Here is a 16003-nt window from a genome sequence, read left to right as displayed (position 1 = left end):
ATTGATAATAATAATTCTAAAACATGTCTCCTTTTTGTTTCTTTCTTTTCAGTAACCACCAGATTGATTAGATGTTCTAGATGGGATAAATTATAGCCATGTTCAGCTTTGAGGGAGACTTCAAAACCAGGCCGAAGGTCTCACTGGGAGGAGCAAGCAGAAAGGTAAAGACGATTGGGACTACGCACTTTATTATTTTTTTTTTTTTGTTAGAGTGATCGCAAAGCATGCAATCTAGATTAGCAATGCGACAGGTGGGTGTTCATGTGACAGCACTTGTGATCCACCTGATCGATTGATTAAAAATGGCATTCCCAGATGATGTTGTTCTTTGAGTGTCGGTTCACACAGGGGCGACGCGACTTGCAGCGCGACTCAGACGCGACCTGCACACGACTTCAGCAGCGACTTGCAAAACGACTACTGTATAGAAGTCAATGCAAGTCGCCTGAAGTCGCCCCAAAAATAGTACAGGAACCTTTTTCTAAGTCGGAGCGACTTGAGTCGCTCCTATTAGAACGGTTCCATAGTACAGAACGGAGCGAGACTTGTCAGGCGGCTAAGTCGCCTGACAAGTCGCGGTAGTGTGAACGGGCACTGAGGAGTCTGTTCAGCCAAATATTGGCGTGACGGATAAATATTTGTACCTACATTTGGGTGTTTGGTCACATGATAGCACAGGAAGGAGCTTTTCACAACTCCTTTTTTTTTTTCTTTTAGGAATAGGTCATTTTTTTAGCTCCTCTATTTATTAAACTGTTAACAGTCTTTAACTTTGACACTTTGATCTGAAACATATTTTAATATATTGCAGCTTATGATATTTGGATGCGGTGGCTGTATTCGTTTTCATTTTTCAGGCCAATAACATGTTTAGCATATAGTGCCCTGAAAAAGTATTTGTACCCCTTGAAATTTTCCACATTTTGTCATGTTACAGCAAAAATGTAAATGCATTTTATTGGGATTTTATGTGATAGACCAACACAAAGTGTCACATAATTGTGAAGTGGAAGGAAAATGGTAAATGAATTTCAATTTTTTTTAGCAAAAAATATTTTCCTAAAAATTGCGTTTGTAAGACCATTTTGCAAATTCGGTGTGACATAAAATATTGCAAAGATCTCCATTTTATTCTCTAGGGTCTCTGCCAAAACAATATATATAATGTTTGGGGGTTCTAAGTAATTTTCTAGCAAAAAAATTGTCACTGAGCAGTCCCCCAGCTCCTCCGTTGTACTCACCTGAGCCTGTTCCTTCCCACGCTGGAGATGTGCTCACCCTCTCTGCTCATTGTCTTGGCTTGATTGGATAGATTGATAGCAGCGCAGCCATTGGCTCCTGCTGCTGTCAGTCAAATCCAATGATGCGGGGGTGGGGCCAAGTCCAGCTTTCTGTGTCCATGGAAGCAAAAGCTGGACTCGGGAGCCTGCCCGCACGGGTACCCCCAAGGAGAGCGCTTCTCCTAGGTTGTTTCCCGTGTGGGGAGGAATGACTAGCGCAGCCAGGGGACCCCAGAAGAGGAGGATAAGGACCACTATGTGAAAAATGAACTGCACAGTGGAGGGAAGTATGACATGGGTTTTTTTTTTTTTAAACAAACATGAGAGTTTAATAACCCTTCAAGTGGTTAAGCCAGTGTGCATGCATGGAGCCTTAGTTTCCCCCTGTAAGCTACTATTCCCTCCTCCTCCTATGTAGAGAAGGAGAGAGAGACTCTAGCCCGGGTGACAAATACGATAGAGATACAGAGGAGTGACACAGCCACCCTAGGAAGTGTGTTATTCACTTGACTTCAAGCATTATTAGATTGTAAGCTCTAACAAGCAGGGTTCTCTGATTCTTGTACCAAATTGTAATGTAACTGTAATGTCTACCTTCATTTTGTTAAGCGCTGCACAAACTGTTGTTGCTATGTAAATCCTGTAATGTATAATAATAATTCACTGAGCTATAGCCAAGTGAATTTATTTATTGAAGCAATTCCTCTACTCTCCTTGAGTGTTCAGCCAATTCTCCTGGCTCCCACCCACTGAGCTCCCTTGGAGCAAGCCGCTTGCTATTGGGGCACTCATGCAGGCTTGCTCCCGAGCTTTGCAGTCTGCGTCTATTGACACACTCGTCACCGGCTGTGACTGATCACAACTGGAGCCAATGGCTCCTGCTGCTGTCTCTGAACCAATGAGGAGGGATAGAGCTAAGAGAGAGCCTCTGCTCTTGCGCACATTGCTGGATCAAGTTTTTTACCTTTATGCATAGAATACATTAGGGTAAAAAAAATCTTCAGTCTTTAGAACCACTTTATACCCAACTTAGCATGTTGCACTTGTGTGTATTTAAAATGTAATGCCCTTTAGGCGGAATCCTGGCCTTTTTGCTGTTTTTTACGATGTAATGCTATGTCTCTGTGTTTCCTAAGTATGTTAATTGAACATGAAATCTGAGCACAGCACCAAATGACGTGTTTGTGTTCTAGTTTTCCAGCTACTGTTCATATGTGACGAGGTTTATGGCAGTCTGTGTCCTGGTACTGTCCAGGCAGTTATCATGAACCCTGGAAGCAGGCATTGTTCCAAATCCAGGGCAGAGGTAGCACAAATATAGCCAGGAACTTGTTATGATTAAGTTGCAGTGATGATGAACAGGTGTCTGCAGCCATGAAGATATTTTCTGCCAGCTTGTTCCAAAGAATTTCTAACTCTTTGATTAAGACTATTCTTTTCACTCTAGCAGAAAGATAGGTATACTGTTTGTGCAGAAATATATACTGTGTGTGCATATGTGTTATATATTCATAAGGGACATTTATCAATACAAAAAAAAGTTTTAAAAAACGTCTGTTTTTTCGAGAGCAGTGATTTTTAATAATGCTTAAAGTTACACAATTACACATGTAGCGCATTTTTCCCATTTTTATAACAGTGCCACAGCAAAATGACATTTCTAAAGGAAAAAATGTAATTTAAAACTGCTCGTGACAGTAATGTATTGTCTGATCCTGGCAATATAGATAAAAATACCAAACAAAGGCGTGGATGTCGCCCCCCCCGCCCCAATGGATATTAAGAGGAACCTCTCACCCCAAAAAAATGGCTTGGGGGTCCCCAGGCACTATATACGATATGGCCTGCCCTATATACTCTGCAGTAAATTGTGCCTTAGGTGTTGGTAGTACCAGAACACTGTAAGCCCTCACAGTTACTCTTGTTGGGCGCAGAAACTGACCCGGCTGTGAAATATTATATCAAGAATTGTAATTACATGCCCCGTTAAACGGGGCAGAAAAATTGGGCCTTGGGTGGTGGTGGTGCCAGAACACTGTAACCCCTCACAGATACACTTGCTGCCCTGCTGTGTAGCAACATCGGAGCATTGAAATCGCTGCGCATCCTCCAGCAGCATGTACCCGACACTGTGGTCGAATAATTCTGGGGACTCCTTCGCGCATGATGGTGGGACTACGTAAGGAGTGACTGTGGACAAGTAGCCGGTGGAATAGGCCGCTTTGGCAGCTACGTTGGAAGGCATATTTATTCTGAGCCTGGGTGACAGTGGATGAGGAGGATGAGGACGTCTTCATTATCCACTCCACCAACTCTTCTGCATGTTGTGGCTCAATAACACAACCAGCAGGCGTGTAGGTGTCTGCCTCTCCTTGGTGGCCTTCCAGACATGATGTATTTTTTGTTTTGCAACACCACACTACACTGTATTAGATACTATGTACACAGCCTGCACTGTATTAGCAACTGTACACCACGGAATGCACTATAGATATAGGCTACACAATGCAGTGCTGGTTCGTCCCTAGTGATGGGTTTACAACCACATAATGCAGGGAATGCTGACATCAGCCAGGGAGGAGAGGAGGTGAGAGCCTGGAGTCATGTGATCACGGTAAGACCCTGTTAAAACAAGTAGAAACTTTTTTTAACCACTTCAGCCCCGGAAGAATTTACCCCCCCTTCTGACCAGGCCATTTTTTGCGATACCGCACTGTGTTGCTTTAACTGACAATTGCGCTGGCGTACGACCCTATACCCAAACAAAATTTATGTCCTTTTTTTCCCAAAAATAGAGCTTTCTTTTGGTGGTATTTAAGCTGCGTTTTTTATTTTTTGCACTATAAACGAAAGAAGAGCGTAAATTTTGGAAAAAACACAATATCTTTTTACTTTCTTGCTATAATAAATATCTCAAATTAAAAAAAAAATCTTTTTTTTTTCCTCATTTAAGGCTGAGATGTATTCTTCTACATATTGTTGGTAAAAAAAATCACAATAAGCGTATATTGATTGGTTTGCGCAAAAGTTATAGCGTCTACAAAAAGATCTGCGAGGACAAATAGGACATTTTTGGGACCAGTGACATTTATACAGCGATTAGTGCTATAAAAAATGCACTGATTACTGTATAAATGTCACTGGCGGGGAAGGGGTTAACACTAGGGGGCGATCCAAGGGGTTAACTGTGTTCCCTAGGTGTGTTCTCCCTGGGCGGGGGGGAGGGGAAGGTTGGGAATGACTAGGGGAGGAGAGAGATCAGTGTTCATACTTAGTATGAACGCATGATTGGTCTCTTCTCCCCTGACAGAACCAGGATTTGTGTGTTTACACACAGATCCCGGTTCTCGCTCTGTCACCAGTGATTGCGGGTGCCTGGCGATCATTGCGTCTGCTGGAAACTCGCATCGACTCTGGGGGCACGCTGCATGTGCCTCCTACAGCATCTTAAAAAGCCGACGTACGGCCCGCCCAGTGGAGCCAACCTGCCGCAGTATAACTGGGACGGCTGGTCCGGAAGCGGTTAACAAAACATAGGCACTAGGACACAGCTTTTCATCTGACAGAGGGGGCGATGTACAGATCAGTTTGTTTTTGAGGCAGCAGGGAGAGGAGCAGATCAACGATAGTGAGAGATGACAGGCAGGGAGGGGAGGGGGGAGAAGGAGGACAGAGGGAGACAGTGGAGAGCTGCAGATAGAAGCCGCTGACGGAGACACGTACACTGACAATGGTGTCGGGGCTCAGCAGCCCAGATATATCGGAGTCAGTGTATAGAGGGGAGGGTAGAAACTGGCAGGATCAGACAGGTATTTCAGGTGATACAGGGGGCCAAAATACACAGCACAAGCACTGTGCTGTGTAGCATGCTTTACGGGAACAGGATCTTTATTTAATTTTTAACAAACGCTTTAGGATTAATGTGATTCAAATTTATAACTACCACTAAACTTTAGCTTTAATGTTTTAAAAACCTTGTTATTGGGTACAGTTCCAAATTATGTAAATGTGTACATGGGGGCAGCCATATTTGTTAGTAACATAATAAACTGTAAGTCATATCAAAATTGCTTTTGGTCCAGCTTTGCAGCAATAATCGCAAAAGTATACTTGCTGGAAAAAATTGAATAATTTCTCTAAAAATAAAAGTATTGTCTGGCTTTATGTGTTCTGGAGTATATTACAGTTACAATAATGTACTATTTTCAGGAAGCCCGTGTGATTAACTAACAGAGGTAAAGAGGGTGTATTTAGTTGTAATTATTTGATTAAATATTCTAGCACAATTCATACATTTTATGAAGGCAGAAATCCATTTTGGGTTCTTTTCATCTGTGGCTCACATTAATGTCGTGGTGCACACTATCATTTACAGAGCAGATTTCTTCGGAGGAAGACAAAACATGCAATTATACCATGTGCTAGAAGCGGCCATTTCTCTGGCTAATGAAGGCTTTTGTTGGCGCCTTGTTCTCACTTTTCAACATATTCCACTTCTGTCTTATTGGGATGAAACGATAACCTACAAGATGAAACCGCATGAATCGCTTAAATTGCTGTAAATTTTATAGCTCGCTGGAGGTTTTCTTTTAGTCAGGGTTCATAGCATTGTCAATGGAACTTTTTTCTTTTTTTTTTTTTTTTTTTTTTTTTTTTTTTTTTTGGGTTTGCAGAAATTATAGAGCAATTCCAGGAAAGAAGCGTAATCATTCAATAAATTGGTAATGCTATTCATAGGAACATTACCAATGTGCTATAGTCTTCTTCAGCTTAAAAAGTAACCCCACCTTTCTTGAGAAAAAAAACCTTCCCTTCAGGTTGATCTATGATCTGTGTAGGGATTTTAAGAAACTCTTGCAAATTATTTTCATTTCAACCAAACTATGTAACCATTGACAAAGTTTTTAATTTTTTTGCTTGCTAATCTTCTTTCGAAAATGAAGACTAAAGTCCTGAAAATTCTCGTACACTAGGATAATAATTCGAAAGTGATGTAGTAGTGTATTTGTATTGTATTTTTGAATGACAACTATACTGATTGAATGAAAATTGTGCCATCCGGTAAAACATTTTGTGCTTGTCCCATCTGATAATATTGGATGAACTGTCGTAATCGGCTAACGATCAGATTATCGTATGATCTCTTAGAAAGCACTGTTTTTCATACAATTATTTGATTGTGTCTACAGGCGATAAGTCTAATGGGACTGGTTTCATAATTCTCAATCAGCTGCTGCACCTGCAGTGCTCTAATGAGGAAAATGGCAAGGTCTGCATCCCGATGTGCTTTCTCTTTGGGAGTATCATACCAAAAATGACATATTTGTTGCAGGGGATGCCTGATATCGGACTTGTATTTTAGTGCAAACCTCTGGGAAAATCAGTAAACCAATCACACAAGCAGGAAATTATGTTTCTGGGGGCATTCTTTACACATTCTGTGTATAGAACACCTCCAGGTTGCCATATTGCTTTTTACAGAAAATTACAGCACTGCAGATTGAAAAGAAAAGGTCATTTTGAATAACATTCAATTGCAATATGACTTGTGTCGCAATTATGCTGTATTGTTTTTTTTCCCCATTAAAGTGGAGTTACTTTCTAGAGCTCCTGTGAAAATGCAGGATGCATTGCAGCAATAATCACAAAAGTTGTCTCAGTGCAGCCTTGTCAGTGTAGCCTTGTCAGTGTAGCCTTGTCAGTGTAGCCTTGTCAGTGCAGCCTTGTCAGTGCAGCCTTGCCCCCAGTGTCTAGTGCAGCCTTGTCAGTGCAGCCTTGCCCCCAGTGTCTAGTGCAGCCTTGTCAGTGCAGCCTTGCCCCCAGTGTCTAGTGCAGCCTTGTCAGTGCAGCCTTGCCCCCAGTGTCTAGTGCAGCCTTGTCAGTGCAGCCTTGCCCCCAGTGTCTAGTGCAGCCTTGTCAGTGCAGCCTTGCCCCCAGTGTCTAGTGCAGCCTTGTCAGTGCAGCCTTGCCCCCAGTGTCTAGTGCAGCCTTGTCTGTGCAGCCTTGCCCCCAGTGTCTAGTGCAGCCTTGTCAGTGCAGCCTTGCCCCCAGTGTCTAGTGCAGCCTTGTCAGTGCAGCCTTGCCCCCAGTGTCTAGTGCAGCCTTGTCAGTGCAGCCTTGCCCCCAGTGTCTAGTGCAGCCTTGTCAGTGCAGCCTTGCCCCCAGTGTCTATTGCAGCCTTGTCTGTGCAGCCTTGCCCCCAGTGTCTATTGCAGCCTTGTCTGTGGAGCCTTGCCCCCAGTGTCTATTGCAGCCTTGTCTGTGGAGCCTTGCCCCCAGTGTCTATTGCAGCCTTATCTGTGGAGCCTTGCCCCCAGTGTCTATTGCAGCCTTGTCTGTGGAGCCTTGCCCCCAGTGTCTATTGCAGCCTTGTCAGTGCAGCCTTGCCCCCAGTGTCTATTGCAGCCTTGTCAGTGCAGCCTTGCCCCCAGTGTCTATTGCAGCCTTGTCAGTGCAGCCTTGCCCCCAGTGTCTATTGCAGCCTTGTCTGTGCAGCCTTGCCCCCAGTGTCTATTGCAGCCTTGTCTGTGGAGCCTTGCCCCCAGTGTCTATTGCAGCCTTGTCTGTGGAGCCTTGCCCCCAGTGTCTATTGCAGCCTTGTCTGTGGAGCCTTGCCCCCGGTGTCTATTGCAGCCTTGTCTGTGGAGCCTTGCCCCCGGTGTCTATTGCAGCCTTGTCTGTGGAGCCTTGCCCCCGGTGTCTATTGCAGCCTTGTCTGTGGAGCCTTGCCCCCGGTGTCTATTGCAGCCTTGTCTGTGGAGCCTTGCCCCCGGTGTCTATTGCAGCCTTATCTGTGGAGCCTTGCCCCCGGTGTCTATTGCAGCCTTGTCTGTGGAGCCTTGCCCCTAGTGTCTATTACAGCCTTGCTCCCAGTGTCTATTGCAGCCTTGTCGGTGCAGCCTTGCCCCCAGTGTCCACCGCAGCCTTGGATGAATTTAAAATTGACACTGCCGAGATCGCCGCCGAGACTTGCCAGAGAGGACCGAACGCCGCTCCGCTCAGTCACACCCAGTTCCGTCCTGTGACAGACATAACACAGGTCCAATGCCGTGACTGTGAGCGGAGCCGAATACACTTGGCTATGTGTATCTTGGCGGCGATCACTCCTTCATGGCAGAAACATTTATTATAAAATGTTATAGCACATGTTTATATTTTTTTTAATGAGAGGCTGTATTTCTGTTTCAATACACAATGTGCAAAACATATAAATGTGAGCTGCTTTACCAGCAAGAAGATTTGTAATTATATTTATCTAGTTGATTCAGACACTCTACTAAACATCACAGTATGACTGGTAAACACCTTCTTTTCTTTTTTTGTAGGCATTTTTTTTTTTTTTTTTTTTTTTTTTTTTTTTTTTAGGCCTAAGCAGTTTTGTTTTAGCCAATAGAAAGCTAATTACCGGGAGGAGGATTTTTTTTTTTTTTTGCCTTCAAAAATGCTCACTTTCAGGCGCTCCCATTAGGCTGCATTCCCACCTGAGTGTTTACAGCTCGGAAAATGCCCAACAAGCAAAATCCCATTCATTTCAATGCCACCTGATCACATGTGAAAGTTCTGTCACCTGAACCAAAACGCCTGAAGCTCTAAAAAGTACTTGAGCATTTTTCTGCTTACAGAGCCATAAAACCCCCTACAGAGTACAGTGTACTGGTCTAAGATAAGATATGCCGTTTGCCTTACAGCAGTAAGGTAAGGAGTCGCTGCGCCTGATGTTTGTGGGCACTGAGAAGCTGTAGGACTATTCTAATCACTCACCCAAGTCACTTTGCCTGAACTTCATCCACAGACTTTTATTTTGCTATTGACAGTGTGTTTGATCCAAGATTTGTATATGTGGCTTGTTTATTTGTATATTCTTTCCATTCACGTGTAAGGCACCTATGCACGTTAGTTGTTTTTTCTGTTTATATGGTGTAACTGGCACTGATGCACTTTATTTATCTATACGGTTCTAAAGATAATATCTATATGATTTTAATCGCTTTCCACTACTGCGTGTCTCTATCTAGTGTGGCAATTTGCAAACTTATTTCTTAGCTAGTGGTTTTCTACATTTGCACATTTTTTACATTTGCACTTTATGTATTGATATGAATTGTAATGTGAATATAGCACTTTGAAGAGTAATACCAGTTACTGACTTCTTTTTATTTTATTTAAAGAGGGGTTTGTACCCCTGTCGGTGTTTTGCACTGCACTGATGCACTTTATTTATATGGCTTTAAAGATGGTATTTATGTGACTTAGCCGTTTTTCACTATTGGAATTCAGTGTATTTTTACTTAGAGTGTCACTTTGCACTCTATTATCCAGTCAGTGGGTTTCCATATCTGTACACCCTCAAACATAGGCACTTTACAAATTTGGAAAAATGTAAACCGCGCTAGGAAAAATAGTGTAAAATTAACAAACTAACAAAATAGGCAGCAGCAATAAATGCGATATGGCATTCAACAGTAGTAAGGTATATATAAAGCTGCACCAACCCTCTAATAGATACAATGTGAAATAAATAATAAATAATAAAATAAGACTGATACAATTATGCAAAAAAAACCTCAAATAATGTGTAAATAACAAAAAGGGCCAACAAAATGGCAAAAAGAGAGAAAAAAGTCCAATCTAAGAAGAGTTCATAAGTGAATCTAAATAACGGACGTTAGTGTTCTTAAATGACAGCACCACAGTGGTTCAACCCTTTCCAAAGCGCGTGAAGTGCCCGTCACCATATGTTGAATGCGCTTACCAGAAAATATATGAAATGAAGCATATATGAATGGTCGGTGGATAACATCCAGGTTAACCTCCCTCAGCTGGGTCAGCACTCCATCTCTTAGCGATATTTCCAAGATAGTAATCTGTTCAGTGGTCTCGATAAAAAGCACTCAGAGGCCCACGGAAAAGAAAGGGACTGACATAGCGTAATAACGTAGGAACAGTTTAATAAATAAAAGTATTGCACTTACAAGTACGTAGATAAAACACAGCATATAGGAGCAATGTAAAAAGCCAGCCGGCAAACAGGAGCCCGTCCTCCTCTCCTACAACGTGGTGGCGTCACTGCGTGCCTTCCCAGACGCGTTTCGTCATACCTGACGTTTGTGAACAAAATACTGTGTTGTGTGTGTGTGTGTGTGTGTTGTTTTTTTTTTTTTCAAAATTGTCGCTCTTTTTTTTGTTTTTGTTTTATAGCACAAAAAATAAAAACCGCAGAGATGATCAAATGCCACCAAAAGGAAAAAAAGGACCTTAATTTTGTTTGGGTACAGCGCCACACAACCGCACAATTGTCAGTTAAAGCAATGCAGTTCCGTATCACAAAAAATGGCCTGGTCATTAAGCAGACAATCGGATAAAAATAAAAAATCATCTCCTTCCCTTTTTTTCTTTTTTTTTTTTTAAATTTACCTTGATATGTAAAAATTGCAATAAGCATTCACTAGTTAACAGTCATGTAAACTGCTTAATAATCTTCTAGATTGTAAGCTCTAATGAGCAGGGCCCTCTGATTCCTCCTGTATTGAATTGTGCTGTAACTGTACTGTCTGCCCTAACATTGTAAAGTGCTGCGTAAACTGTTGGCGCAATATAAATCCTGAATAATAATAATAATCAAAGCTAACATTATTGTCTTTCAGGAAGAGAAAGCATCCCTTCTACATCGTACCCAGGAAGAACGGCGAAAGAGGGAGGTAGGTCAAAGATGGTTACAAGCAAAGGGAAATACTACGTTTTCATTACATGGATATAATGTAGTGTCTGCAGTTTTTGCACAGAAGAGATCATACATACATTTGTCCAAATCTAGGAGATCTGATTGCTTGGTGGCTGAGGAATTTATTTTATTTTTAATAACTTTAAGCATGTAGATCATTTTATGAACAGAACCATATACTTTTTTTTTTTTGCTAATGCTTTCTATGTATAGTTTATAATTCACATATTCGGTGTGTGCGCACCCTTTACTATGAGATGAATTTGGTGTCGCCCAGGGTTCTCACTTATGCAGATTGAGGGGTTCCTGGATGTTTCTGTCCTGAGTGGAGAAAACTGGTTTTCCTGTTTTCTCTAGGTTTGGCGAGTCCTGGATTGGATCCTGGAGCCTAGAGGCTTTGTAGAGACTTGAAAGGGGAGAAGTGTCTAATCCTGGGGCCATGTTTTGATGGTGACCAGCACCTGCTTATTCTGCAGGTCTATACAGGCCTTCAACTTCAGAGCTCCTTATATGGAAACAAACTGCTGCAGAAGTGCGTATATGAATGGACGCTGTGAGAGTGTCTGTCCTGACCTCAGGGCAGGTTCACACTGGAACGTGCGTGTGTGTTTCCCTGCAGTCCATTCATTTGAATTCAAAATGCACTGGAATGCAGAAAATGTAGTGCAGGCACTACTGTTTCAGAAGCACTAGTACTATAAATGTGTTTGGGGCAGCATAACAATTCATTGCCACCTGCATGCTCTTGCAAGGGCACTACATTCATCTGTGGTGCAGGAAACAAGCAGGAAATGCGCCTTTTTAAAAAAAAAATATTTTTATGTGTTTTTGGTGTGAACTGGCCACCATTGGCCGTGACCTCAAGGAGAGGCGATCTGACCAGGCCATCACCTGAGAGGGAGAATGTTTTGCATAGGCAGGAGCCATTTTATCTCAAACCGAGGAGTTTGGTGACCATGAGGATCAGTGAGTGGTTGAGATTAAAGCAGAACTATACTCACTTCGGCTTCAGCTATGCGGTGTCCCTGAGCTCCCCACTAGGCCGCTAATCTTCTCAAACAACCGGCTTCCGGGGCTGTGATTGGCCAGGCAGGAATTACATCACTCCAACACATTGCTGAATTTGGACAGTGAGTTGCGTGTGCGGACAGGCAGGTAAGTGTCTTTAATGCAGAATAAATGCATGTCCCTTCTGCATCAAAATTCTTGCCTGTTCCACATCTTTAATTCTGAAAACACACGCACACCTTCATATTTTAGTGTCCAGTTGTTTACAGAAAACACTTTGCCTGATGTTTGGTATGTGATCTTTGCTGAGAGGTAGTTGAGAGAGGTACTCGTCCCCACTTCTGGGAGACCTCACCGCAGCGAGGTCTTACGGAAGTTCTGCCCCCTCCTCCTTTCACCGCCACCAGGCCATCCAGGAAGTGCAACGTGCAGTAGGGGACCCACTGTGAAGCCGCAAGGCTTCACTGTCAGTTATCCATAGGAAAGGCGGCGGCGGCAGCAGCACCCAAGAGCCGATGAAAAAATCAGCTGTGGTGCCGAAATCTAGGGATCTCTAGACAGGTAAGTGTCCTAATATTAAAAGTCAGCAGTTACAGTATTTGTAGCTGCTGACTTTTCATTTTTGGAGGGGCAGGGGCAGCAGTTTTTTGTTTAATATACAATAGATGGTGCTGCACAGTTATGTGAATTAAATAACCAAAAACCATTTACTAAAACAAAAATGACTGTGCTACATAAACAATTATATTGCAATAGAGACAATCGGTGGAAATGAACCATCCATAAAGTGCTGAGTGCCAAAGGTAGCAATGTGCACGTGATGCAATCCAACGTTGATAAGAAAACCTACTGTTATTCATTTATGTAGCTTAGGCTTGTTGCACACTGCAACTTGAAAACGTGCAGTACATACATTTTTTTTTTTTTTTTACTGAGCTAAAGTACAGCCAATCAATTGTAATGTGCCTATGCACACAGGCACATAAACGAGCGCCGTGCATTCTTCAGTAAAAAAAAATTTAGAACATTTTTTTGGTCAGTAATTACGTCTTAGGCACGCAAATGCTCATTTACATACTGTGCGCAAAAAAAAAAAAAGTGAGAATAAGTTTTCACAAAAATATGCAAACACATATGCACATATATACGGTCAAATAAATACCAAAATATAGTCTTAAAAAAAAGTAGATGCTCAAACAGGAGTATTGTGTGCAAGAGGCCTTAAAAATTTTATTTTTCAATACAGTTTCTGGCATAAACGTGAATATTTGTATTAACCACCTGTATATGTTTTCCCTGTGGAGCAGGAAGTAGAAGTGGAAATTAGGGCTCCAACTAACGATTTTTTTCATAATCGATTAGTTGGCCGATGATTGTTTCGATCGGTTAATAACCATAAAAAAATAAATAAAATAAAAAAGTGGGTCCAATTGATGTTCATTTTCAACCACAGTGACGGGAAAATTTAGAAATAGAAAACTTCTTAGTCAAAGGAATTTTCAGACAGTGTATGTGGTTTTCGTTGAGATACTACATTCTTTTTAAAAACAAGTGAAAATTTCAAACAAAATTCTTTCATTCAGCGAAAGTACAAAGATTTTTAGTCTATATATTCTCATCTGAAAATTGACCTTTGTGACCAGCACAAGGCTCGGTGCACACCTATGCAGTTTGCTTTTGATCTGTTTCTGCAGTGCCTTTTGCTGTGTGTTTTTGATTTTTGCGCACGTGATTTTACTGCAATTTGCATTTTTGCATTTTTTTGGGCAGATTAAAAAACACAAATTGCTGCAAAAACTCATTGCATGATTTTCTGCAGCTTCTCCATTGAAGTATATTGAACCAATAAAGCACTATTTTGCTTTAAAAGTCCCTGACCCTTTCAGATGTGAACGTGTCCAATAGGAAATCATGTAAATGAACTGTAGTGCATTTCTGCAAAAAGCACCAAAAAACACTTAGATGTGAACCAGGTCTAAGACGTTTAGTAACATAATGGGGTTAAAAAAACTAAAATTAGCCCTTTTATAGTAGAAAAGGCAAATGATCACTACTGTAAGGGGTTAATTTTTTTTACTGCAGAACAGTGAAAGTAATATTTACAGTAGCGATTATTTGCTATTTTTGTATTATAAAGGGCTCATTTCATTTTTTTTTAACCCATTATGTTACTGGCCGATTAATCGATTATGAAAATAGTAATCGCTTAATTTCATAATCGATTAGTTGTTTCAGGCCTAGTGGAAATTGTATCTGGAAAAACAATAGCGACTGGCTGAAGTGGAACTCCAGACAAAGAATGAAAACCACATTGGAAATACATATTTTATATATCTACTGTTTTACCTGCCAAATGATTTGCAATTTTGGCTAGACATTCATGTGATACACAAACCTCAGTTAATCCAAAAGATCACTCTGCTTCTTTTTACCATCACTGCCTCCTGGGGCGGATCAGTGGACGGAGGTGGTGATGGCGCTTCATTCTCCGGTAAGGAAGAGGGTGCAGTGAGAGAATTGACTACAGAATTGCAAACCTTTTAGTGGTAACAGAGTAAATATATACAGTATGTATTCTAGCTGTGCATATTGTATCATGTTTTAATTGATATACAGCAGCAATGTCTATTCTGTTGTGTTACAGGAAGAGAGGCGAAGGCTAAAGAATGCAATAATCATCCAATCCTTCATAAGAGGCTACAGGGACAGAAAACAGCAAGTATGTCTTAATTATTGTATTTCGTTCAATGCTGCCTGTATTGTGATAGAGAATGTGATGAACTATAATAGAATGTGACTGTATTAGATGGGAAGGATTTCTTTTTCTGAAGAATATCTGTAGAGAGGAAGTATGGTATTTTTCTCTGTACAGGTTTCCTTTTTACGTTTTTGTTTCTTTGTTTCCTTCTTCTGAAACTAACTGTATAATCAGAGTAAAACTGAAATTGTAGCTGCTACCTGTTGTGTTCTGATGTTCTGTCATTGCAGCATGAATAAATACAGTATGTTATCATAGGCATCATATTGTAAAGTGGAACTTCAGCCAAAACTTTTGTGTTTGAGAATACAGAGCGATTAGAACTGTCTGACTTTTTTCACACATGCTAGCTGGTTAGATTTCTCCTTTCCTCGTGTCCTGGTGACAGTAGTCATGAGGATAAGAGGTAAGGGGAAATATCTCTAACGTAGGCAATGGGCATGGGCAGCAACTGATTTTTCAGAATTAAGAACGGTAGAAGGTCTGTTCTATTAAAATTAAACTCCAGTCCTCAAATTTATATATTCTACCAGCAACATTAATTTTATGCAGCGCTTTTACATATACATTGTACATCCACATGAGTCCCTACCCTCAAGGAGCTTACAACCTAAGGTCCCTAACTTTCATTCATACATACACATACTAGGGCCAATTTAGACAGGGTCCAATTAACCTACCAGCATATCTTTGGAGTGTAGGAGGAAACCCACGCAGGCACAGAGAGAACATGCAAACTCCAGGCAGGTAGTGTCATGGTTGGGATTCGAATCAGCGACCCTTTTGCTTCTAGGCAAAAGTGCTAACCACTACACCACCGTGCTGCCCATCTTCATGATTTGGCACATTTTTTTAGGGGTGGGGAGCAGGTACCTGTGCCCACTCTCACTTGCTGTCCCCACCTCCTTCCCCCGCAGCCTTCTGGGACATGTCACAAGTCCCCAAAATCTGCGGGACCATTCACAAAGAGCAGAGTGGCTCACGCATGCGCAGTGGGATGCCAGCTGTGAAGCAGTCACAGCTGGCTTCTCAAAGTAAATATGCGGCAAGTGGTTAAGTTGAAATGTTGGCAATAAGGCTGATTTACTAAAGTCAGTTCGGCTGACTTCCATCTAATTTTGTTATTTTCCTTGCATGTGATATTATTTGCAAATTGAAATTTTACTGCATTTACTAAGCTCTAGGGAAAATTCCCTTCCAAAGTACAACTTCCTTTACAAAGTTTATAGCTTT

At 41.6% G+C, this 16003-nt stretch overlaps 1 protein-coding gene across 1 annotated transcript in view; it reads left to right on the top strand.

The window, feature by feature from the left end:
• UBE3C (ubiquitin protein ligase E3C) overlaps positions 1 to 16003 on the top strand; it is a 177323-nt gene that overhangs the window by 9987 nt on the left and 151333 nt on the right. Inside the window, exons 2-4 of the mRNA XM_077491145.1 lie at positions 53 to 164; positions 10928 to 10981; positions 14657 to 14731. Coding sequence (XP_077347271.1) covers positions 99 to 164; positions 10928 to 10981; positions 14657 to 14731 — 195 coding nt within the window. The 5' untranslated portion in view covers positions 53 to 98. The remainder of the gene's footprint in view (positions 1 to 52; positions 165 to 10927; positions 10982 to 14656; positions 14732 to 16003) is intronic.

The sequence above is a fragment of the Lithobates pipiens genome, unplaced genomic scaffold (assembly GCF_037356315.1).
Source record: "Lithobates pipiens isolate NorthernLeopardFrog02 unplaced genomic scaffold, aLitPip1_a1.2 Scaffold_19, whole genome shotgun sequence".
Classification (NCBI taxonomy): Eukaryota; Metazoa; Chordata; class Amphibia; order Anura; family Ranidae; genus Lithobates; species Lithobates pipiens.
Note: the sequence above shows the minus strand (reverse complement) of the source record. Positions and strands in the feature narration are given on the sequence as shown.